The sequence below is a fragment of the Lontra canadensis genome, unplaced genomic scaffold (genome assembly GCF_010015895.1).
Source record: "Lontra canadensis isolate GAN:19392208 unplaced genomic scaffold, GSC_riverotter_1.0 scaffold23, whole genome shotgun sequence".
Lineage (NCBI taxonomy): Eukaryota > Metazoa > Chordata > Mammalia > Carnivora > Mustelidae > Lontra > Lontra canadensis.
In genome coordinates, this window is record NW_022631017.1 from 5,612,803 (window position 1) to 5,638,043 (window position 25,241).

The window sequence follows — 25,241 nt, forward strand, 5'->3', positions numbered from 1 at the left end:
AGAGCCCGACATGGGGCTCGATGCCAGGACCCTGGGATCATGACCTGAGCCGAAGGCAGAGGCTTTAACCCACTGAGCCACCCAGGCGCCCCTTTTTTCTGGTTTAAAGGAAATGTAACTAATTCTTGGGAAGACAGAAATTAATTCTTGAAACTCTAAACTCCAGAAAGAGGAGGATAGATTCAATACAGACAAAACCTGAGATTGCACAGACATTGTTTGTAGACTGAATGCTTTCCCTTTACTACTCCTTCAAGAACCTAGCACTAAGTCAGGGCTGATAATACATGGGTTTTCCACACTAATCCATTATAGACAAGCTGTATTTGTTTTTTCCATCAAGTAGTAGTAATACAGTTGAAACATTGTGGGCTTTTGGCTATATGTACCTGGATTTGATTTGACTTGATTTGATTTATATACCTGGATTTTAAATTTTTCTCTAAAAATTATTTATTTGAGAGAAAGAAAGAGAGACCATAAGCAGGGAGGAGGGGCAGAGGCAGAGGGAGAAGCAAGTTCCCCACTGAGCAGGAAGCCCGATGTGGGACTCAATTCCAGGACCCTAGGATCATGACCTTAGCCGAAGGTAGACACTTGGACAACTGAGCCACTCAGGTGCCCTGAATTTTACGTTTTCTTACTGTATGACCTTGGGTATGTTACTTAATCTTTCACAACCTCAGTTTTCTTACTGTAAAACAGATAATGTCATGAGGATTAAAGAAGATATATGTAATGCACCTAACACAGTGTATCCCCTATAACACTTATGAACTCCCTTCTTGATGGTTCCCTTTGAGCTCAGAACCCCTGTCGAATAGTTGCTATCAGTAGCTTTAGGTTACTATCAATAGTATAGCATTTCCTGGAGCACCTGGATGGCTCAGCCAGTTGAGCATCTGACTCTTGGTTTTGGGCCAGGTCATGATCTCAGGTGGTGGGATTGAGCCCCTTGTTGTGATCCATGCTGTGGAGCCCGCTTGAGATTTTCTGTCTCCACCTCTCCATCTGACCCCCCACCCCACCCCAGGAAAAAAAAATATATATAGTGCTTTGTGCATAAAAATAACCCTTTCTGGGCAATGTAGCTCTGAAAAGGATAATTTTATTCTGGAATTTGGGTCAGAATGAAATATCACCTTTGATATAAAGTCAGAACTTTTGTGTGCAGACATTTGGATCCTTGGATTCTGATACCATCTAGCATAAAGGCTGATGGAAGAGAGCAGTAGAAAAGGGAGGATGTTGGAGGCTGAAGGATGTTTTACTTTGCAGGTTATTGAAGAGAGGGAAAAGCTAAAGAGTGACCGGGAAGCTCGCCAGAAGAAGATGTACTACCTCAGGACTGAATTGGAGCGGCTTCATAAACAACAAGGTATCAGACACTCTTATGTGTGACTGCCTTTTTGGAGTAACTTGAGTAGGAAACCCAGTTGAGCTGTGAGGACTCTCAGGTTCAGTGACCTGAAGCCTTAATTTTTTAAAAATTTTGACTTAATTGGACTTACAGAGAAGTTGCAATAAAATGTTACAATAATAGTGTAAAGAATTCTCAGGTAGTCTCTATGATTATCAGCATATTTACCATAGTTACCATACCAATATACCATATTTTACCATACCAAAAGCTCCATCCCTTTTTCCCTTTCTTTTTTTTTTTTTTAAAGATTTTATTTATTTATTTGACAGAGAGCGATCACAAGTAGGCAGAGAGAGTGAGAGGGAAGCAGGCTGCCCGCCGGGCAGAGAGCCTGACGCGGGACTCGATCCCAGGACCCTGAGATCATGACCCGAGCCGAAGGCAGCGGCTTAACCCACTGAGCCACCCAGGCACCCCCCTTTTTCCCTTTCAATCTTTGTGTGTGGGGGGGGTGTGTGTGTGATTTTTCCTGAATTCCTTAAGAATAAGTTTTACATACGATACTCCTTTACTCCTAAATACTTCATTGTGAAGATGAAGTGAACATACCCCTAACAACAAAGAATTCACTTGCATAACCGCAGTACACTTTCCTAAATTAGGAAATTAACCGTAATGTAGTACTAGTCTATTGATCTTACTTCTATTTCACGGGTTCTCCTAATAATGCCCTAAAGCAAAAGAAACTGCAAGATTATGCACAGCATTCAGTTGTCATGTTCTTTTACTCTCCTTTTTCTGTAACAGTTCCTGAATCTTTGTTTCATGACATTGACGTTTTAGAAGAAAAGTCACGTATTTGTAGAATGTCCTTTAATTTTGGTTTGCGTGATGTTTCCTTACGATTAAATTTAGGTTATGCATTTTTGACAGGAACATCACAGAAGTGATGCTGTGTTCGTATCAGGTGTTGATTTCAGTCCCATTACTGGTGAGGTCAACTTTGATCATTTGGTTAAGGTGATGTCTTCAAAGGTGTCTTCACTGGAAAGTTATTATTTTATCCTCTATAATTAGTAAGTAACTTATGGGAGAGATATTTATAGGAATAAATATTCAGTTACTCCTCAAATTTCCTCTTAATAATTTTAGCATTCTTTGGTGATTCTCGCCTGAATCAGTTATTGTGATGGTTGTTAAATAGTGATTTTCTAATTTCATCATTCCTTCTACTTTCATGAGTTGGTTTTCTACCGTGATGTAGAGCTTCCTCTTCTCCCATTCATTGATCCATTTATGTTGGTGTGAGTGCATGGACTCTTCATTCAACAAGTTATAATAATTTACTGTCATTCATTTTCATGCCCAAATTGCCCCAGCTTTGGCCAATGGGAGCCCCTTTGAGTTGACTTCTGTGTCCTTTGATATGTCCCCATCATTTCTGAGTACTTCCTTTGGCACAAAAAGATGTTCCATGATGCCTCTTTGATTCCATCTCTTCATCTGTTCTTTTAGAAATTCACATACACACTGAGGAAAGAACATAACAAGGCTTCTAAATATTACAGCTTGATAGCATTGCAGAACACAGGGAAAAGATACAGTTTCTTCTATGTGGGTTTAGACTGTTTTGGGATGAGAAATTTAGTTAGTGATCTGGTGAGGATTATTTCATGAAGACCTGCAGTTTGGAATAGGAGATAACATGAGGTAAACCTGAGGCAAAACCCAACACTCAATGCAAGTACTGGTGAAGGGTCCTTAAATCACATAAAGTCAAAGATGTGACTGAATGGTTTTTGGCCTCTGAATAATACTTTGGTTTTCTGAAGAAGACTGCCACCGGATTCATAGTTTGGGTTTTTGGGGGTTTTTAAAGAGTGATTTATTTATTTTAGAGGAAGTGAGAACATGCCAGGGAGGGGCAAGGGAAGTGGGAGAGAGGTATTGAAGCAGACCGCAGACTGAGCAGGAAGCCCGATGCAGGGCTTGATCCCAGGACCCTGAGATCATGAACCAACCGAAACCAAGAGCCAGACATTTAACCAACTAACTCACCCAGGTATCCCTGGATTCATAGTTAACAACCTAAGGACAAATGCATACAAACTTTTATATACCATTTTGGGGATTCATGGAGTTCTTGAAGCCTGCCTGTAGATCCTTAGCTAATAACTCCTACATAAGAGATAATGTAGTCACTCATCCTTTACCTCCATAGAATCTTGACCTAGGGGTGCCTGACTAGCTCACTTGGTTAAATGTCTGCCTTTGGCTTAAGTCATGGTCCTGGGGTGGAACCCCAAGTCAGGCTCCCTCCTCAGAGGAGAGTCTGCTTCTCTCTCTCCCTCTGCTCCCTGCTCATGCTCACTCTCTCTCATAAATAAAATTTAAAAAGAAAAAAAGGGAGGAAAGAAACTTCACCTAAACTAGCCCATGTGGAAGGAGAGTCTCTCTTGCTTTTAGGAAGGAATGTTTTAATGGCAAAGATTTTGTCACCATAAACTCTTGGGAGATCACTACTTACAACAGAAAAATGACTTGTCTTAATTTCCTTGTGTTTGTTTCTTCTGACATTTGACTACTCAGGGGAAATGCTACGCAAGAAACGAAGGGAGAAGGATGGCCATAAAGACCCGCTCCTGGTGGAGGTGAGTCGGCTTCAAGATAACATTATGAAGGACATTGCAGAACTTCGACAAGAGGCAGAAGAGGCCGAGAAGAAGCAGTCTGAACTGGACAAAGTGGCTCAGATCTTGGGAATTAACATTTTGGATAAATCCCAAAAGTCTTCAAATGACTGTAAAGAGACTACAGAGAAGCCTGGAAAAGCGGAAAAATCTAGGAGCCCAGAAAAAGTGTCCTCATCCTCAAATTCCTCTTCCACCAGCAAGGTAACAACTCAGCTTTGCCGTTTCTATTATATCTTTTATTTCCATGGACTGCTAAAGAAGCCTTCTAACTAAGCATTTCCTTAGTTTCCTTTTCCAACCTGTTCTTAACTCATATTAGAGTTATGAGTTGTGAGTTAAAAGCATAACATGCTTTTGTAAAGCACAGATCAGATCTTAGGACTCTACTTCAGAATTTTAGTAGTTCCCATTGTCCCCAGAGTAGAATCACAAATCCTTAGCATTCAAGGCCTCCCATGTTTTTGTTCTAGCCTTTACTCCTTAACCCACACCAGCAAGGTTTTCTAATCTTCTTGTAGCTTCTATATACCATTTTGTGCACTCACAGTTAGCAACAGGGACACTGCCATGGTTCATGGCCAGTGAATACATGTAAGTTCTCAAATCAGTATTTGATACAGGAAACCACTGTTTCCTAAAAATGCTTTCTTCTCTTGGCTTCTCTCACATTTCTTTCCCTCCTAGTATGCTGGCTGCTGCTACTTAGTCTTCTTTACTGCCTGTTGTCTTATACCTAATCTTTAAATATTTTAGTTCTGCAGGACTTAGTCTTAACCCAGTTCTCCAGAATTATGCTCTCTCCCTAGGTCATTTCATCCAGGTCTATACTAAAATACCATGCTGACTACTTCCGGTTTTATATTCTAGCTCAAATGAGTCTGGCGAGGTCCAAATTTGAGTGTCCAACATTTTATTCACCATTTCCATTTCATTGTTTCATAGACACTTTAAAATCAACATAGCCTGGGGCATCTGGTTGGCTCAGTGGGTTGAGCGTCTGCCTTTGGCTCAGGTTATGATCTCAGGGTCCTGGGATTGAGCCCTGCATTGGGCTTTCTGCTTAGAGTGGAGCCTGCTTCTCCCTCTCCTACTCCCCATTTGTGTTCCCTCTCTACCTGTCTCTCCCTCTCTCAAATAAATAAATACAATCTTTTTAAAAAAATAAAATCAACATATCCTAATCTAAACTAATGATGTGCGCATCCTCCCTCTTTCCTGCCTTCAATGTTCTCCATCTCAGTGGCCCCACTGTCCCAACAGTTTTCATGCCAAAAACCTGAAAAGCTTTATCAGTGCTTCCCTCTCCCTAACTGCTCCATACTGAATCAATGACGGGTTCTTTCAGTTCTCCCTCTGACGTAAATCTTGGTTTCATCCGTCTCACCATCTTTATTGCCCTCCAAGTTCAAGCCACCTACAATTCCTGCTTGTATGACTACACTCTTAATCCTTTCTCCACATATAGCCAGTGATTGCAGTACTCCCTTGCCTGCCTCTTCAGCCTCATTTCATGCTTCTTTTCCCCCTTGCTCATTGTAATTTCATTATTGGCCTTTTCTTCATCCTTCCTTTTTTTTTTTTTTTTTTTTTTTTTCTTTTAAGTAATCTCTAGGGGCACCTGGGTGGCTTAGTTGTTAAGTGTCTGCCTTCAGCTCAGGTCATGATCCCAGGGTCCTGGGGTCAAGCCCCGCATCAGGAGCTCTGCTCAGCAGGGAGCCTGCTTCCCCCCCTCACCCTGCCCTGCCAGCCTGCCTCTCTCCCTACTTGTGATCTCTGTCAAATAAATAAATAAAATCTTTTAAAAAAAAAAAAGTTGCATTTTCTACCATCATAGCTGGCCAGGCACCCCTCATTATTGGCCTTTTTTTTTTTTTTTGAAGTTTTTATTTATTTGTTAGGGTGTGCAAGCACAAGCAGGGGGAGTGGCAGGCAGAGGGAGAAGCAGGCTCCCTGCTGAGCAGGGAGCCCAGCTGGGGGACAGGACATGATACCAGGACCCTGAGATCATGACCAGAGCTGAAGGGAGACGCTCAACCAACTAAGCCACCCAGGCATCCCGATTACTGGCTTTTTCATTCTTCAAATACATCACCCCCTCTAATGTCTATAGATCTTCTTTCTTTCTGGTTACTGTGCAGATCTGTCTTCTCTCCTAACTTATGTTCATCCTTCAGAGGGTAGCTTAGATTATTACCCTGCCTCTCTTCCTTGATTTCCCAGTCTGTTATATTTGCCTGATAGACACTCTCGTAATAATGTGTCATTTTTTTTTTCTTAGCATTTCTGACAGTTGTAATTATATAATTACATGGGTTCCCTCAGTTGGATTTTAAGGTTCAAATGGTTAAGGAAACTATCCATCTCATTCTCCAAATTGTCCTCAAATCATAGCTCAGTGCCTGGCACATAGTAAATGAGTAGTGTTTAGGAAATATTGCACTACCTCTTATACTCCTGTCACCTCAGAATGCTTGCACTTTTCCAAATGTGCAATTTGCTATTATGCCTCTCTGATTTTTCATTAATAATCCTCTTATCATTATCTTTCTTCCAGCCCTGCTCACCCCTAAGGCCCAATTTGAATACCATCCTACTCCATGAAAAATTCCTGAATTCTATCCCAATTAATCGGCCCTTCTTTAATATATTAAAGAATATATTCATATATAGTCAGCCCTCCCATAATATATTATGGTTTCTTTATAAGATTTATTTCATTCTGTCTTATTTAAAACTTGATTATGGGGGTGGCCTGGGTGGCTCAGTCAGTTAAGTGTCTGCCTTCAGCTCAGGCAGGTCATGATCCCAGGGTCCTTGGATCGAACCCCTACATTGGGCTTCATGCTCAGAGGGATGTCTGCTTCTCCCTCTCCCTCTGCTGCTACCCCTGCTTGTGTGTGCTTTCTCTCTCTCTTTTGTGCTCTCTGTCAAATAAAATCTTAAAAAAAAACTTGATTATGTCTGTTCTCATGCCCATCTCTTCCACTAAGTAAGAACTCCCTAATAATAAAAGGATAGAACTCATTTATCTTTGTGTTTCCAGTGGCATCCACTTTGTCTATTACATAGTAGATGCTCACTTAATGTTGGGGAGATAGAGAAGAGGATATTTTTTATTCCCTATCAACAAAGCTCTAATTTTTCCATTTTTCCTGAGAGAGTTCTCTTTTTCAATCTGGTAGGACTGTACTCTTTTTTATACCAGGGCACTGAGTTCAGGGCCTTTGACGGAAAAGAGCTTGAAAGTTCTGGCCCTTTATAGTTGACTTATACATTGTTTGGGGTCCATTTGTGCACAAGCCCCATAATGACCAATCACCTTGATTTGAATGAGGCTTCACATTCTCTGAGGCCAACATGGATATGTTACAATTCAGTATTCATTTCAATAGTAAGGAATGTTGTGTCTACAGCCTCTTTCCTACCTGGTTGGTATATCTTCTTTCTTTGCCTCTCTTTAAAATGCATCAGTGGTTTAAGGTTTCTTTCTTTTTCTATTCATTTCATAAAAATAAACACACATATACACAATTCCATAATTCATCTATCTGTAGACTACTGTCATTAATATCTTGGTATATATTATTCCAACTACTCATCTTTTGTTTATTAAACAGAAGATTGTATATTCAACAAATATTTATTAATCTCTAAAAAAGTGACAGGCACTATTTTAGACGGTGGGGAAGTATAGTAGGGAACTAAACAGAGGTTCTAACTCTTGTGAAATGTGGGAGAAAATAAATAATAAACAAGTACAGGTTAGGTAATGACAAGTGTCTAAAAAAAGAAAATGGGGTAAGGGATATAGAGTAGTTACAGAAAGTTACTTGGATAAGGTGACACTTGATATTCTATGCCTATTTACATATCTTTATTGATTATTCAAATGTATTTAGTTATTTGCTTTTTTCAGTATATCATGAACATTTTACCATGTTAATAGATTTCTCTAACATCATTTTTAATGACCTTGTTTTTTGTCACACAAATACCAACATTTATTTAACCAGTCAGATCATCTCCTCTTTGACATAATAATTTACTTCAGATAAATGTCAAGGAGTGGAATTGCTAGGTCAGGGCATAAAGAATTTTGAGGTGTGTAGTATGTATTCCTAGATTATCTTGCAGAAATGTGGTGCCAGTTAATACTTGCCCACGGTGTATACATGTGCCCATCCCTTTTCTGCTGGGTGTGATTTCTTTAGTGACTTTTAAACAAGACCCTAGTAAGGAAAGAGTATCTTTGAAGTTAAATTATTTCTCTTTCTCCAGCCTGTCTTCCTCTTCCCACCAGCCCATGTGCCCAGTTCTCTGATCTTTTCTCTTCTTTCATACTTACTTTCCTCTGTTCCAAATTATTTGTTTTCTGTGCCTCCCTCCTCAGCAGTACCAGAATTCTCACTTCCTAACTACCTTGTTCCCAGCTTGCTGACACATGAATTCATATTAAAGTATTTTTGTTAATAACTTAATATGAGGAGTTGATATGGGTTTTTTAGAGTTGATATATTTTAAAAGAGGATTCTTGTTAACTCAAAGGTGTTAAATTCTAATGATGGTTGGTATTTTAGGCAGCTCCAAATATTTTACCCAGATTCTTTAAAGTCATCCCACATAGATACCTGTCTGATTTATCTATGCACAACACCAGCCTTTCTCTCCAGTTTTGTATACCAGGATGTGTCTGTGAGAAGTGGATTCATTATTATGTGTTTTCTGTATTTGCTTAACCTGTCAGTTACCTCTTCCATATTGTCTTGTCTTTTCTTCTTGGGTGTCATTATGATTTCTAAATTTAACTAATGTATTTAATTGCATAGGGAACACATTCAACATCTACCAAAGGGTTTATAGTAAAAAGACTCCTGTCCATCCTTGTTCTCAGCTTCCCCCTCCAGAGGCCGCCATTATACTCATAATCTTGAGTATTTTTCTATTTTAAGATATATAAGTAAATATATTGCCATTATGATGTATTTTCCATGATAAGGTAGCACTATGGAGTCTAGTTCTGTTTGAGCCTTGTAGACATTTCTCATGACGTTTTCCCCAGTTTATATAGCTTTAGGCACTGGAAATATGGTCATGTGGCCCTGTATCAATTACTGCGGTAAGCTACCTGCTTTTTCTAAGAAAAGACAGATCTAGAATTCCTTCTGAGTGCAGGTGTTTTCCCTCTAGGAATCAAAGGTAAACAGTGAGAATTCCCATACTAAGAGCCCCAAGCCTGCTGAGAGCCCCCAGCCAGCTACTAAGCAGTCTGATCAGCCTATTGCTGCCTATGAGTATTATGATGCTGGCAATCACTGGTGCAAAGACTGCAACACCATCTGTGGAACCATGTTTGACTTCTTCACTCATATGCACAATAAGAAGCACGCACAGGTAGGTATCTTGCCCGCTATTATTTCCATTCTTGCCCTCCTTCCCTTCAAACTTCTGCACCCCCATCTGCATTACAAAGCTGGAAAATGAAACATTCTCATATGGGCAGAAGCCCCAATCTGAAGAGCCAAGAGATACCATCAAAGGAGACATCATCCCCAGGGCTCAGTCCAGGGGACCTACCTGTAACTAAACACCATGACAAGTGTAAGTGAGGCTTCTGCCTCTTTTGATTCCTTGAGTACCTGATTATTTGTTTCATTTTATCCATTGCTAGTACTTGCTCTAACATGTGTTTACCTTTTCCACAGGTGATTTCCGTTTAAACAGTTGGCAGAGAGGGTGGGGGTGGGTAGCTGGGGGTTTCTGGTCCCCCTGGTGTGGGAGAAAAAAAGAGAAAAGTGGGTCATTGAATTTTAGTGCTGTTGTGTGAGCGCCTCTGCCTCTTGCAAATAGACACTGGATCCCTACAACAGACCTTGGGCTTCAAAGACCCAGAGTGAGGCCAAGCAAGATTCTGTAAAGCGTACTGACAAGATAACTGTTCCTGCAAAAGGTATGTTCCCCCCCTGTCTCCTCTGTGGTTTTCTTACATTTAGCCAAATAAGAGATGTCCCTGAATTAAGGTGCTAGGAAGCAGCATAGGGTGAGAAATAACCATTTTGTTAACAAAGGTGTAAGGATTCCTTCTGTGTGCAAAATAGTGTGCCCGAGCCTGAAGAAATAAAGAGATCTATACAACAAAAATGATCTCTACCCATATGGCCAAAATTCTAACAAATGTTAAACATACACATACCTACTTTAAAATATAACTGAGGGGTGCCTGGCTGGCCCAGCTGGCAGAGCATGCAACTCTTGATTTTGGGGTCATGAGTTCAAGCCCCATACTGGGCGTGGAGCCTACATTAAAAAAAAAAAAATTTTTTTTTTAATGCACATATAACTTTTTTTTCACTGACTTATGTACCAAAATCTTACTTATTTGAAATTCAGGTAAAAGAACAGTAAAAGGTGTAGTAGTTTAACTGCTTTTTCGACTGAGAGCTATAAAATATTTTTGAATAGTTGTTATTGGAGGTAGGTTGAAAAGTAGAAAGTTTCTTTGTCTTTATACTTCTCAGATTCTTACCTTCATAAGTAGTGCTAATCTACAGAAGGTAGATTCCTGAGTAATTCATACCAGCATGAGAGACCCTCATACAAATGGTGCTGAGCTGTTTGGGAGTATAGTTTTTAAATTTCCTACAGTGCTTAGTGGTAGTTGGAGTTTGAGGGGCATCAACAACAGAAATGAGTTTGAAACAGAAAACCCTGAATTAACTAATTAGTGTTTCCAAGAGGGAGAAGGGCCAAAGGTCCTGAGTTCAAGCTTTAAATTGGAAAGACTGTACCATTTGGAGTCATCTAAATGGTACTTCTGACTTGAAAATGGGTAAGGTCCTATATACCATTAACTTTTTTATTACAAAGGGGAAGTGGGATTTCCTTTAATGACATCCTGGGTGAAAATGACTTATTTTCTTGACTTCTACTTCTTCCAGGTTCTGAGTTTCTGATTCCCATCACTGGATATTACTGCCAGCTCTGTGAGGAATTTTTGGGGGATCCAATTTCTGGAGAGCAACATGTGAAAGGTCACCAGCACAATGAGAAATATAAGGTTGGTCTTTGTAGTAGTTGTGGAGTTTCCCACTTTCTACAGTAATCCTTTTGACTTTGTCAGACTTCAGAGTCAGGAAAAGTCATTAATACTTTAAATTCCATGTAATTACTAGGAAGTTTTCTTCAATCCTATTAAGAGATGCTGACTTGGTAGAACCATCTGTATCCTTGAAGATGACTCTTCTTCAGGAGTTTCTACCAGTTGAATTCCAACAGTAACAGAGCCAAGATTTTATTTCTAACTGTATTTTGACCAGTTGTTGAGCTTCTATTTTTTCTCTTCCCAGAAATATGTGGTTGAAAACCCATTGTATGAGGAGCGACGGAATCTGGACCGCCAAGCTGGTTTAGCTGTGGTCCTGGAGACAGAACGGCGACGACAGAGTGAACTAAAGCGTAAACTTAGTGAGAAACCAAAGGAAGAGAAGAAAGAAAAAAAGGCAAAGGTCATGAAGGAAGTAAAAGAGGATGACAAAGTCTCTGAGGAACTAGAGGACCAACTCTCTGAGAGTGGGAACTCCCCTGAAAAGGCTGAAAGTAAAAGGAAAGCTAGCATCAAACTCCAGTTAAAGGAAGAGGTAAAGAAAGAATCACCAACATCTTCCTCTTTTGGGAAATTCAGCTGGAAGAAGGCAGAGAAAGAGGAGGAAAAAGGTTCAATGGCCACAAGTATTCACAAGGAAGAGGTTATGGAAAACAGTAAAGACAAAGAGGATGGCAAAGCCGAGGCTGGGAAGGCAAAGCCCATCAAAATCAAGCTCTCTGGGAAAACGGTTGTCGCACACACTAGCCCGTGGATGCCTGTTGTTACAACTTCAACCCAAACTAAGATCCGACCCAACCTGCCCATCCCATCTACAGTACTCCGCAAATCAGGTTCAGCCACAGTGAGCAAGCCAGCGCCTCTTAACACCTTTCTATCCATCAAGTCTTCTGGAACTACTGCTAAGCCTCTGCCAGTGGTTAAAGAGTCTTCAGCTGATCTCCTCTTGCCTCCTGACATCATCTCCAAAGCATTTGGAGGGGAAGAGGTGATTCTGAAAGGGTCTCCAGAGGAAAAAATGGTACTGGCTGAAAAGAATGAGCCATCCCATATACCTGAACAAATGCTGCCACCCCCTCCACCACCCCCTCCACCACCACCTCCGCCACCCCCAGTTATACCTCATCTAGCTTCCCCATCTCCTACTCAAACAAATGCCATCTTGGCACCGGTCAAATCAAACCCACCTGTATCTCACACTCTCAGCCCCAGCTTCCTGGGTCCTAACATTTTGAATCCTGTGTTGCCAATAGCCATCATGGCCTCAGCACAGCCAGCTGCCATCCCTTCTGATGAGACGGCTCCTGGGGTGAGTGAGAGTGACAGGGACCAAACCTTTTTCTCTGTGTTAGTGCGTCCTCCACCTCCCCTCTCAAGTATATTCAGTGAACAAGCCAAAAAATTGGAAAAGCGAAATTCATGCTTAGCCACAGCCAATGCTAAGGACCTGTATGATATATTCTACAGTAGTGGTGGAAAGGGGACACCTGAAACTAAGCTGAGTGGTGGTCTATTGGCCAATGGGGAAAATAGCCATCTTTCTAAAGTGGAAAGTTCAGATACCTCTTCCACTTCTACTTTGAACAACAGTGCATCCCAAGAGGAGTTGCCTCCAGATAAAAGTTTGATCTCTGCTCCTTTAGTCAGCAACCCTGAAAAGCCCGTTCCAAAACCTCTGGTGTCTCTAGGGAAATGGTCAGTGGTAGAACGCACAGACTCAAAGAGTAGAGGCAGTAGCTATGGCTTCCTACAACCTCTGACGAGGTTGTGCCAAAGTAGGCCTTATGAAACTGTTACCCCAAAGACAGACACTTTGGCCATGTGGACTTGTAGCTCCTTCCAGAGTGATGCTAATAGGGATATATCTCCAGGCGGAAAAATCGAACTTGACCTGGGAGAGCCGGGGCCACCAGGTGTAGAGCCACGCCCTCAATTGTCAGATACACACTGTCAGATCATGGAATCTCAGAAGTTGGTAGAAACCAACCTTATGGAATCTGGTAACCAGGATGAGGAAAGCCAAGAGCTCCACAAATCTAAAGGTTGTGGGGAAAGTGAGGGAGAGGGAAATACTGAACTAAAAGAAAAGAGACCAAAGCTTTCTGAGGTGATGGTAGAAGAGGGAACAGGTATCTGTGTTGGGCTCAATAGCATAGAGGATTCTAATTTGAACTGTGGGAACAGATGTGCATGGGTGGGTGAAATAGAACAGCCCAAGTTACAAATGACTGACAAAAAACCTGAACAGTCCAAGAAATTGATGACAAGAAGTGAAACTCAAGGTAAAGTAGTGATCGACTTGAGTGCACAGGCCCTTTCTTCCACAAAGGCAAAAATAGACTCCTTTCCATCAGAGGCTAGATCTTTACTCCAGAACCCACAAGATGTACATGTGAAAATTTCTGCCCCAGAATTGCTTCTCCAGTCCCCAGCCAGATCAGATATGTGTTTAACAGATAGTGCACAGGAGCAAGGAGTTTCAACTGATAGTAAAGAGTGGCAAGAAAATTCAGCTGCAGAATCAGCTTCCAGAACTAGTTACAGAAGCCTCAAACTCAAGAGAGAAAGATCAAAAGACTTTCAAGGTAAAAGGATTTATGAACTGGCTGTTTGGGATGAAAATACGAAGTCAGAGACCTGGGAGAGCCCAAAGAAACCAGAAACAGAAGCCCTGGAGCTACGAGATGTCCATCCAGAATTGACCGTGACAAGAGGAAGCAAAGCCTTAGAAGACTTTGAAGTTACAGACTTAAAAGTAGAAGAGCTTGCTGCCCTGGGGAACCTGGGGAATATAAGTATTGATTTCTGCAATCCTCGGGTAGACCAAGCACATAGATCCCCAACTGCCCTGTCTCAGAAACTACGTGAAAAAAATTCTATGTCACCTATAGGACGTAATCCCTCCACTCTCAGTGACTTGGAACCAGTCCCATCCTTCTCTGAGTTTCCGTTAGATTCTCCCAAAACCCTGGTGCTTAGCTTTGGAGCAGAGGGTGAACAAAATTCATCTAATCCCAGAAGTGGAAGGATCACTCCTAACATTTTGAAAACTGGACTTCCTATAGAAAATGTTGACCTTGGCTTAGGGAACCTAGAGGGAACACACCAAGCACTTGACCTGTTAGCAGGAGGAATGATGCCTGAGGAAGTAGAAGAAACTTCTCAATTAGAGAAACAAGGTTCACTCAGATTGGAATCAGAACCAATTAATCCTGCAGGCCTTGGGCCGTCTCCTTGCCTTCCAGACCTTGTTGAATTTGTTACACGGACACCCGGAGTTCAAAAAGAGAAGTTATGTTCTCCTCTGTCTGAGCCAGGTGACGCTCCTGAGTGTAGTTCCCTGGAGATGGGTCCACTACAGCTAGAAATACCGAAAGTGTCCATGACACAGCTAACAGTTCCTCAAGCGGATGAGGACAGTGACCATCCTTTGAATTTGGTAAAATCTCTGGCTTCAGGGTCCCCTACAAGGGAGCAAGTAGTTGGAGGCAATATGGTCCCTCAGGAAACACCCGCACAAGAAGCTCCAGTTGCTGCCATCCAGGACCAAACAGCATCCAGTGTTCATGACTAAGAATACACATCGAGAGCTTCTTGCGGATGAATCAAATTGGCTTCTAAATATCAGGTGCCCAGATGATCCAGGACTAGTTGGCTGTCTCATCTGGAATCTACACCAAGAGATGCAGTCAGCATCTTACAGTAAATGTTCATGGAAGCCAAAAAATTTACCTCTTTTCTGTTTTTTTTTTTCCTTAAGATACCAGATGAATCAATCATAATTTCTATACATATCTGTAAAAAAGTATTTTCTGTTATTATTATTATTATTATTATTATTATTTTGCCAATTTACTTCCTCCTACTTTGTCATTAAAATCAAATGTCTGTCTGGCTCACCACAGTGTGCTTTGATTGTATTTTGGCTTTGACTCTGCCATTTCTGGAATATGGGGGAGGAGGGAGACAGAGCTGACTTCTGCAATTGCTATGTTGTATTCCTACCCAATTTCCTGGGCAGCTGATGGATCTCTGGGAGAAACACCAGAAAGCCTGCTGAAGTGGAAAACTACTAATGAAGGAAGGATTGTTCATCTCTTAGGCTTCCATTTGGATGCGCCTGCCTTAACATTGTTTGAAATGCAGCGTGAGTAGCTCTTTTGTTTACTGTTTACTTCCTTGTGCCATGTCAACCCAATACTTCCTTTCTTCTGTTGCCTTTGCTTGAGATGGTCCTGCTAACCCACAAACCTGTTTGGAAATGGCCTCAATAAACGTGGAAGAAAATCTAGCAGGTTCACTTTTGGAAGACGACAAATCGGTAAGGCTGATTCATGGCTGAATGCCAGATGCAGATACACTTTTTGGGTCACTTTTATTTTTGAAATGGCCTTTTGTTCATTGTATTGTGATCCAGTAACACTTTGTGTTAAATTGTTTAGCAGCCATTTCTGTTCTGAAGAGGTAGAAGAGCTGAAACTTGTTTTGGGATTGGACTCATTCTCTGTTCCTCAATACATATGTATTCCTTCCTCTACCTCTCCCTTTCCCAAGTTATTTCCACCATAGTGTGATGTTTTGGGTTGTACATTTTGTTCAAAAGATTAAAGAATTTATGAGTTGGCTTGGACAAGTTTAATTTTATTTTTAATGTGTTAATTACTTGGAATAAATGCATTAACCTCATGTTTCTTTCTTGATTTTTGTTTTGAACCACACACATTTGAACTCCACAGGAAAACTAGAAAAGTGAACTCCTGCTATCCTGTTGTCTATCTCCTCCCTCCCAGTTTCTTTTTCCCCACCTGTTGGGGCTGTTGTCTTCATGTGAGATTGTGAAATTATGTAATCTATGCCCCAGTGCTGCCTGGGTGGGTAGTGAGTAGGCAACAATGGTCTGGTTTTGGCATCTCCCTATTGTGAAGCCTTTCATATACCCTTATGTTGGCTCTCCCTATGCTACTCTGGAAGCTGAACTCCCCCAAGAACATTCGTGTTCTTGCTGAGGGCATTCTTAGGGACCAGAGAGCTTAGTCCTCAGATTTCCTAATCTCTGTCCCAGTTTCCTTTTGACATCCTTGTTGTCAGAAATTTATAACCTGGCTCAACAGAGGCATCAGAGTCTTATCTTCTATCCACTCAAAAATAATGCGAAGTTGACCTTTTCCCCTCAGAATGCTTTTTTCCCTGTTAACTTGTATGCAGAGGTGCAGAATCCTATGTTGACTCTGGGGATGCTAGTTTTTCTTGAGTAATGTCTATTTAGAAGATGTCCTGGCCTCTGTTGTTCATCATGTTGTGGAAAGAGCACATATTTGGGAGATTCCAGTCTGTGATTGTCCCTCAGCCATTTGCCTTGCTGTGATTTTGGACAAGTTACTTCACCTCACTGTTCCATAGGGATTTTTTTTTCCTTCTTTAAAATGAGGATCATTGTCTTCCATCTCAGCCCCAAATATGTCCAGGGTCATGCCATCCTGAGTAGTCCTCCTAGGCCTGCTATTTAGGCACTTTTCTGGCCCAGAAACCATAGAGTGACTCAGAAGGTACCCTTTAGACAAACGTAAACCCAGATGAGCTTCAGAAATATATTTGTTTTTCTGGAGAACTACTCCCTCCCTATTCTACCAGCCTATCTACAGGAATTCAGAGAACGTACAAGTTAAAATGCCAGTTGTTACTGATTTTCTGGCCTCTTCACTTAGTAAATTCATCTCCCTTTGGGGAGAGATGGGTGGGTTTAGAGTGGGGAGGGGTAAATCAAAATCTTATTCTTTGGATTAGGAGGGGGACTCATGGGAAGGATAAGGTAGGGAAGAGAAGAGAGGCAAAATCTACGACGTACAGAACTAATTCAAGTAGCTGGGACTGGAGTACTTTGAGCTATTACTGTTGTATTCTTTTGATAACTTCAGCCTTTTTCTAGAATAATGAATGCCTGCTTGTAAGAAGCAATGTCAGTCTTCATATCTGCCTTGAACTAGCAAAGGGAGAGCCTTTAGTCTAGGCCAGAAGTGTGATTCCTCTTCGATCGTTGGGGTCTAGTTTTGTAGCCCATCCAGAGAAGCCCTGTGAAAGCCCTGTGAAAGGAAAGGCAGAACTCTAACCCAGTTGCCAGAACCTAAAGGTAGGACCTACTTCTTTTTATTCAGTACTATGACAGCACTGAATAAATGTTCACCTTTGGAGACAAAGGCACATGCAAGGAGGGGGCCCTAATCTTTACATGTCGTTTATGGTAACATCTATAACTACTTTAAAATTCCACAGACACCAGAAAGTTTTTATTAGACTCCCTCGACTGTGAGAATACATCATCAGCAGTTAGGTTTAAATTTGGACAAACACCTAATTTTACTTAAGTTGTGTAAATAATCCCCCAGAAATCCCCTTGGCTTTGTGAATGGAGACCTCTTGCTTCATGAGCCATCTTTCTCCTATTTACAGCTAGCTTCAGGGCATATAAGACTCTTAAACCTTTCAGGTAAGTATTCCCATTGTACCTAATAAAGTTCCATCTCTAAAAAAAAGTGTAAAAGTCAAAAAGTTAGCTAAATGCTTTGGTATCAAAGCATGCCAGGCCATATGTTCATTTATCAGGCTGCCAGGTTCAGGGACTAAAGAATGGTAAGGTGTTGGACAGGGAAGCTTGGACATAGAGATACAGGCATCCAACAGGGACATTAAGTGTATTTTTAAAAAAAGAAGAAGGTGGAGACAGGTTCAGAGAGGAGATAGCCTACAAAAGAAAGTGAGATGGGTTTTTAAAATTATATTCCTAGGGTGCCTGGCTGGCTCAGTTGGTAGAGCATATGACTCTTGATATTGGGGTCATGAGTTCAAGCCCCATGTTGGGCCTAGAGCTTACTTAATATATTTTCCTAAACCTTGGGTCTCACATTAACAAAACAAACCTACCAACCCTGGGGCAAGAAATGTATTGCTTAGATAATTAATTAATTAATTAATAAAATTAAATAAACTATTAACAGTTTTATGAGAACATGGACAAATGAAAAGAGTTTGTGATTGTGAACACATTTCTTTATAGAGTTGAATTTTATGATAATTTTTATTATTTATAATACATAATTTTTAACCAAAAAAACTATGTATACACTCACAGTGTTCATTGATATAAGCCAAGCAGTTGAACTGATAATGAAAATCTATCATTAAAAAAAAAAACACTGCCATGATGATTTGCCCATAACCCTTATATACTTTCAAAGGGCTGTGTACGTTTTCACTGTAGCAATGTGGTTTTAATTTTACATTTATGTGTTTAAAAACTCTCCTAAGCAGGAAGTCTGCCTTTGCTTACTTTTTTTCCATTGTATTCCCAGTGCACAGTTGCCTGACACAAAGAGTACTCAATAAAAATTTGTTAAAAGAATCAGTGTGGTAATAGTAGCTATTTTTTATTAACTGATTGTAAATATTGAGCAATTTATAAGTGGGTGAAAGCTACAAACTGCTTTTGTATTTGTTGGGTACTTAGCACTCCAGAAACCAGCTACCCTGCTTCTGTCCTGGATCTTTGTATACAAAGCACTGTCTGTGGCAATGAATGCATATCAAGGCTGTCAGTGGCCTTCATTTCAGCAGCATTCTGAAATAGTGGTGTTAGGCCAGGAGGGGGACACATTGCCCCTGAAGCTCCTGGAAGAAAAACTGAGGTTGGGAATGGGGGTAAACTGATCGTAGTGTTAGCAATCAAAGGCTTTGGGTACTTTGATATTCAGATGGCTAACTTTCTCCTTCCAGCCGTATTTCATAGGCATGTTGAAATCAGTCAGTCAAACCCCAGATCTCTGATTTGGTCCAACATCCTCTTGTCACCTCATCAGAACCAGAACCCAAAATCAAGCTGCCAGTTTGATTTCTGGAAGGAAACAATAACAACAACAAAAAAGTTACCATTAACTTTTATGGGTAGAAGGAGAAGGAACACTTTCTTTTTTTATTCTCTATTTTTTATTCTCTATTTTTTGTTTCAACATCCTGGCCATAAAATGCATTTTATATAAAACACAAATATTTCATGCACATATAAAATAGGTACACACATGTAAAATATGTAATTTTATGTCAGTAAGGGTTATTTGATGCTGTGGAATTATAAACCAGGGTTAATTTTTTTCCTTTTGTGTACTTTTATGTATTAAAAAACAGTGTTTTGTTTTTAAAGTATGTGTCTCCTACTCAGTACATCCCTGTCGTCATTCCTCTCAATAGTTTTCTATCATTACAAATAGTTTCCTGCTACTTTTCCCACAAGACTCCCTAAATTCCTCTATTCCCTTCAAGGCTGGCTGGGCAACATTCATTCAGTCTCCATTCTTGAAGAATATTAGTCTTTTCTTTTTTTCCTCTTCCCTTTCTCTTGCTCCTACTTCTGTTTGGCTGGTTATGCATTTCCAAGTGTACAAGCATTTGGACATGAAATTCTATAAATCAAACTGCCTGTCTTTAAGAGCTTTACCTGTTATGCAGGTACACAAAAATATATCACAAAGTCTTTGTTGCATGCAAGAGAATAGAAGATAATTTGTATCTAGATGTATAGATTAATCGCTTGATTAATGAAGGGGCTTTTGTTCATTCCACTTGTGGAGGATCAGGAGAGGAAGTATTTTGTAGAAAGCAATGGAAATGAGCATGTTTAAGGGAAGTGAATAAGCAGGGTGAAAGTAGAGGCAGTTACATGATAGAGGGTACAGAGAAAGATTGCAAAGAGGTAAAAAAGCATATTGAGGTATTATTTCTTTCATCTTCTCTCTGATGTTCTGTCCCTGCTAAACTACCCAGCTCTCCTATAGCCTACCTATATGAGGTTGACTATGAAGACATTTACTCACTCTTGCCTACCTTTCTTCCTTTCTTTTCAGGAGCAGTTGCCAAAGTCCAGATTTCTAGAAAGAAGAACTCCAAAAGACATCTTTGCCTCAGAGAGGCAGGGATAGAAGTCACAGAGACCAAAGAAATGATGAGCACCCTTGGGGTCAGTAGGCAGTCACCTCTAGGGTCTGACTTCCAGAAGGTAGGTATGACTGCTGGGACAGACATGGGTTGTGGAGAAGGCCCTCAGCTGCCAGGAAATGGTGAGTTGGGTGAGCAAATATGTTGTGTATGTATGTCTGTATCATTATCAAAGAGGAATAAGATAAGAGGCATAGAGATACATATTTTAAACTTGCCACTCATCTCAGTTTATCTCCTAACTTCCATGTCTCATTTTGTGCCCTGATACTTACGTTAAAGTTGTGACTTTCAGATCTTCTCATCCCTCCTGGAGCCTGGGTCCCAGTGTTCCTAGCAAGTAGAACATCTACTATTTCAGCTTCATTACTGGTCCATTTAAGAATCAAGGTATAAATTGGGTATGTCCTTAGAGGAGTGGGGTATGTATAGACAAAAGAAGTGGGAAGATGGGGAGAAAATCACAAAGGTGGTATTTGAAAAATCCTGGGATTTTAGACTTCAGGGCAGCTGTCAACTAGTTTCCATTCAGTCTCACTATCTCTCCTATACCCACTGAAACTTCTGGCACACAGAAGCAGGCAAGCATCATTTCAGACTACCAAGGAAACCCCTTCCTCTCCATCTAAAATGCCCGTAGGTAATTCATTTTCTCCTTTTTTGCACTTCGGGTCTGTGGAGGATGAGAACCAAAAGCAAATAAAATTTAGCTGACCTAAAAGTCCTTTAAACTCTGAGATTCATTTAAATCTGAGCTGCCTCTGATCCAGATTTACCCTTAAAACTGTTAGCTTACTTTTGTTCCTGATTTGTAAATCCCAGCATTTTTAGAATCCTAGAGGTCTAGTTTACTACCCAAATAAATCTTTTTGTGTAGTTTGTGTAGGTTTGGGGAATACTCATAACACTAGAAGTATAAAGAACTGTGTAATATCCAACCAGAGCCATCAAGAGTAAGAAGTAAGGAGTAAGGGGTACGAAATATCTCAGGGTTTCTGGCTATTGAGGCTGAAATCAGTTAAAGACTACTCATTCCTAAGGCATCCACCCTGTGGATGAAGCAATGGAAATGCTCTGGTGCCAGGGCTGCCAACACTTTGTCACCACCACCTTTAACTTTCTTTCCCTTGCTCCAGCCCAAGATCTGTTTCGCATCAGCTACCACATTCCTCTGCTCAGGGACAATCAGGGCTCTTGGTCACAGTTTTTATTCCTAACTGCAACTGATCTACCTCCATTCTCCATTGGTATCTGAGGTCCACCTCTAAGAGGTGCTGATCTGAAGGATGGGCAGGGGGAAGGGAACACTTCCAGAGTAACATTTTCCCTTTGAACTTCTTTTCCTTAATATGCTAGAGTTCACATACATTGTGAAAATATAATATTAAATCTCTTGTAACATAAAATTCACCATTTTACAGTGTCAAATCCAGGGCGCCTGGGTGGCTCAGTCAATTAAGCATCTGCCTTCAGCTCAGGTCATGATCCCAGCTTTCTGGGATAGAGTCCCACATGGGGCTTCCTGCTCAGTGGGGAGCATGCTTCTCCTCCTTCTGCCCCTCCCCTGCTTTTGCTCTCTTTCTCTCACTCTCTCAAATAAAATCTTTTTTTTTTTTTTTTAAGTATAAAATCCAGTGGTTTTTAGTATCTTCAAGATTATGCAACTATGGGGTGCCTGGGTGGCTCAGTCAGTTAAGCATCTGCCTTCAGCTCAGGTCATGATCCCAGGGTCCTGGGATGGAGCCCTACATCAGGCTTCCTACTCTGTGGGAGCCTGCTTCTCCCTCTCCCTGCCACTCCCCCTGCTTGTACATTCACTAACACACACTCTCTCTCTCTCTCTCTCTCTCTCTCTCTCTCATTCTGTCAAATAAATAAAATCTTAAAAGAAAAAAAAATCATGCAGCTATCACCACTATCCAATTCCAGAATGTATCTACCACCCCTCCTAAAGAAACATACCCATGAACAGACACTCCCCAATTCTTCCCTGCCCCAAAGCTGTTGGCAGTTACCAATCTGCTTTCCATCTCCGTGAATTTACCTGTTGGCAGTTCGTGTAAAGGGAGTCATAGAGTGTGCGCTCTTTTGTGTCTGGCTCCTTTCGTTTAACATTGTTTTCAAGGTTCATTCATCATGTTGTACCATGTGTCAGTACTTCACTGTATTTTATAGTTGAATAATATTCTGCATGAATATACCACATTTTGTGTCTCTACTAGTTGATGGGATTTTGAGTTATTTCCACTTTGGGGCTATTATGAATAATGCTGCTATGAAAGTGAACATTTGTATACAAGTGTTTGTGTGGACATGTTTTTCAGTTCTCTTGGGTATATCCTGGGTCATGGTAACTCTAACTTTTTTTTTAAAGTTTTATGTTAAAGTACAAGATGCACATAAAAAACAAAAGTACATGGGGCTGCCAGGGTGGCTCAGTGGTTAAGCCTCTACCTTCAGCTCAGGTCATGATCTTAAGAGTCCTGGGATCAAGTCCCGCATTGGGCTCTCTGCTAGGCAGGGAGCCTGCTTCCTCCTTTCTCTCTCTCTCTCTCTCTGCTTGCCTCTCTGCCTACTTGTGATCTCTCTCTGTCAAATAAATCTTTAAAAAAAAAAAAAAAGTACACACATCACAATTGCTAAGCCCCAAAATTTTAAGATAATGACCACAACTGGGTAACCAACACCCAAATCAAAAAATAAAATATGGGGGCGCCTGGGTGGCTCAGTGGGTTAAAGCCTCTGCCTTTGGCTCAGGTCATGATCCCGGCGTCCTGGGATCGAGCCCCGCGTCGGGCTCTCTGCTCAGCGGGGAGCCTGCTTCTCCCCTCTCTCTCTCTGCCTGCCTCTCTGCCTACTTGTGATCTCTGTCTGTCAAATAAATAAATAAAATCTTGAAAAAAATAAAATAAAATAAAATATGACCAACATCCCAGAAGCCCTCTCATGTCCTCTTCCAGTCACTACTTTTCTGAAATGTAACCACTTTTCAGACTGCTGTCTCAGGTATTGTGTTTGTTTATTTGTTTTATGGAGGTGAAATTCACATAACTAAATAACCACTTTAAAATAAACAAGTGGCATTTAGTCCATTCACAGTGTTGTATAACCATCACCTCTGTCTAGTTCCAAAACCGTTTCATCACCCCAAAATAAAACCTTGTGTCTATTAAGCAGTTAGTTCTCATTCCTACCTCCCTGCAGCCCCTGGCAATTGCCAATCTGCTTTCTGTCACTATGATGTACGTATTCTGGTTATTTCACAAAAATGGAGTCATAGGATATGTGACCTACTCTGTCTGGCTTCTTTCATTTAGCATAATGTTTTTGAGGTTAGTCTATGTTGTAGCATGTATCAGTAGTTCATTATCTTTTATGGCTGAATAATATTGCATTGTATGTGTATACCATAATTTGTTTATCCGTTCATTCACTGATGGACATTTGGGTTATTTCCACCTTTTAGCTATTGTGAGTAGTACTGCTGTGAACATTCCTGAATGAGTATATGTTTGAGTACCTGTTTTCACATGAATAAGTACGTGTTTGAGTACCTGTTTTCACTTCTTTTCAGAATATAACTAGAAGTGGAATTGCTGAGTCATTTGATTATTTTGTTTAACTTTTTGAGAAACTGCCAAACTTTTCCACAGCACCTGAATCATTTTACATCCCTTTCAGGAATGTACAGTGGTTCTAATTTCTCCATATTGATAACACTTGTTAATTTCTTTTTATATATATATTATAGCCATCCTAGTGTTTCATTGTGGTTTAATTTACCTTTCCTTGATAACTAATGATATTGAGCATCTTTTCATGTGTTTTTTGGCCTTTTATATACCTTCTTTAGAGAAATGCCTACTCAAGTCCTTTGCCCATTTTTTAAATTGGGTTGTTTGTCTCTTCATTCTAGAATTGTAAGGATTCTTTATATATTCTGGATACTAGACCTTTATCAGATATATAATTTGCAGGTATTTTCTCCCATGCTATATGTTGTCTTTTCACATTCTTCATAATACCTGTTGATGCACAAAAGATTTTAATTTTAATCAAATCTAGTTTATCCATTTTCTCTTTTATTACTTTTGGTTCCAGCATAATATTTAAGAATTCATTGCCAAGTCCAAGACCACGAAGATTTACCCCTATGTTTTCTTCTAAGAATTTTTTAGTTTTAGCACTTATGTTTAGGTTGTTGATCTGTTTTGAGTTAATTTTTGTATATAGTGTGAGGTAGGGTCCAACTGCATTCTTTTGTATGTGGAAGTACAGTTGTTCCAGCAGATTGTTAAAGAGATTATTTTTTCTACTTTGAATGGTCTAGGCATTCTTGTTGGAAATTGATTGGCTGTAGATGTATAGATTTATTTCTGGAGTCTCAATTCTATTCCATTGGTTTATATGTCATCTTGATGCCAGTACTCTATTTTGATCACTGTAGTTCTGTAGCAAGTTTTGAAATTGAGAAGTATAAGACTTCCAACTTTGTTCTTAAGATTATTTTGCTGTTCATGGGGGCGCCTGGGTGGCTCAGTGGGTTAAAGCCTCCGCCTTCAGCTCAGGTCATGATCCCAGGGTTCTGGGATCGAGCCCCACATCGGGCTCTCTGCTCAGCAGGGAGCCTGCTTCCCCCCACCCCCCGCTCTCTCTGCCTGTCGCTCTTCCTACTTGTGATCTCTGTCTGTCAAATAAATAAATAAAATCTTAAAAAAAAAAAAAAAAGATTATTTTGCTGCTCGGGCCACCTTGCGGTTTCATATGAATTTAAAGATTGGCTTTTCATTTCTGCAAAAAGGGTCATTGGAAATTTGATAGGGATTGTTTTAGACCTATAGATCACTTTGGATAGCATTACCATTTTGACAATATTAGATCTTCCAGTCCATGAACATAGATGGGATACCTTTTTATTAGGTCTTCTTCAATATCTTTCAGCAGTATTTTATAGTTTTTGTGTATGTCTTTCATGTCCTGGCTAAATTTATTTTTATGTATTTTATTCTTTTGTATGCTATTGTAAATGGAATTGTTTCTTAATTTCCTTTTGGACTATTTATTGCAGGTGTACAGAAACACAATGTACTTTAATGTGTTGATC

The 25,241-nt window shown here is 40.4% G+C and overlaps 1 protein-coding gene across 3 annotated transcripts in view; it reads left to right on the forward strand.

Moving 5' to 3' along the window:
* The window catches only part of ZNF318 (zinc finger protein 318), a 34,240-nt gene extending 13,257 nt beyond the window's left edge, over positions 1-20,983 (forward strand). The window contains exons 5-10 of one of the 3 annotated variants that reach the window (XM_032862114.1): positions 1,279-1,378; positions 3,953-4,257; positions 9,244-9,447; positions 9,904-10,003; positions 10,992-11,110; positions 11,400-15,841. In XM_032862114.1, coding sequence (XP_032718005.1) covers positions 1,279-1,378; positions 3,953-4,257; positions 9,244-9,447; positions 9,904-10,003; positions 10,992-11,110; positions 11,400-14,729 — 4,158 coding nt within the window. In that variant the 3' untranslated portion in view covers positions 14,730-15,841. Of the gene's footprint in view, positions 1-1,278; positions 1,379-3,952; positions 4,258-9,243; positions 9,448-9,556; positions 9,655-9,903; positions 10,004-10,991; positions 11,111-11,399; positions 15,842-20,046 lie in introns of those variants that run through there. The other 2 variants (XM_032862115.1, XM_032862116.1) reach the window with 2 other exon arrangements.
* The last annotated feature ends 4,258 nt before the right edge of the window (positions 20,984-25,241 follow it).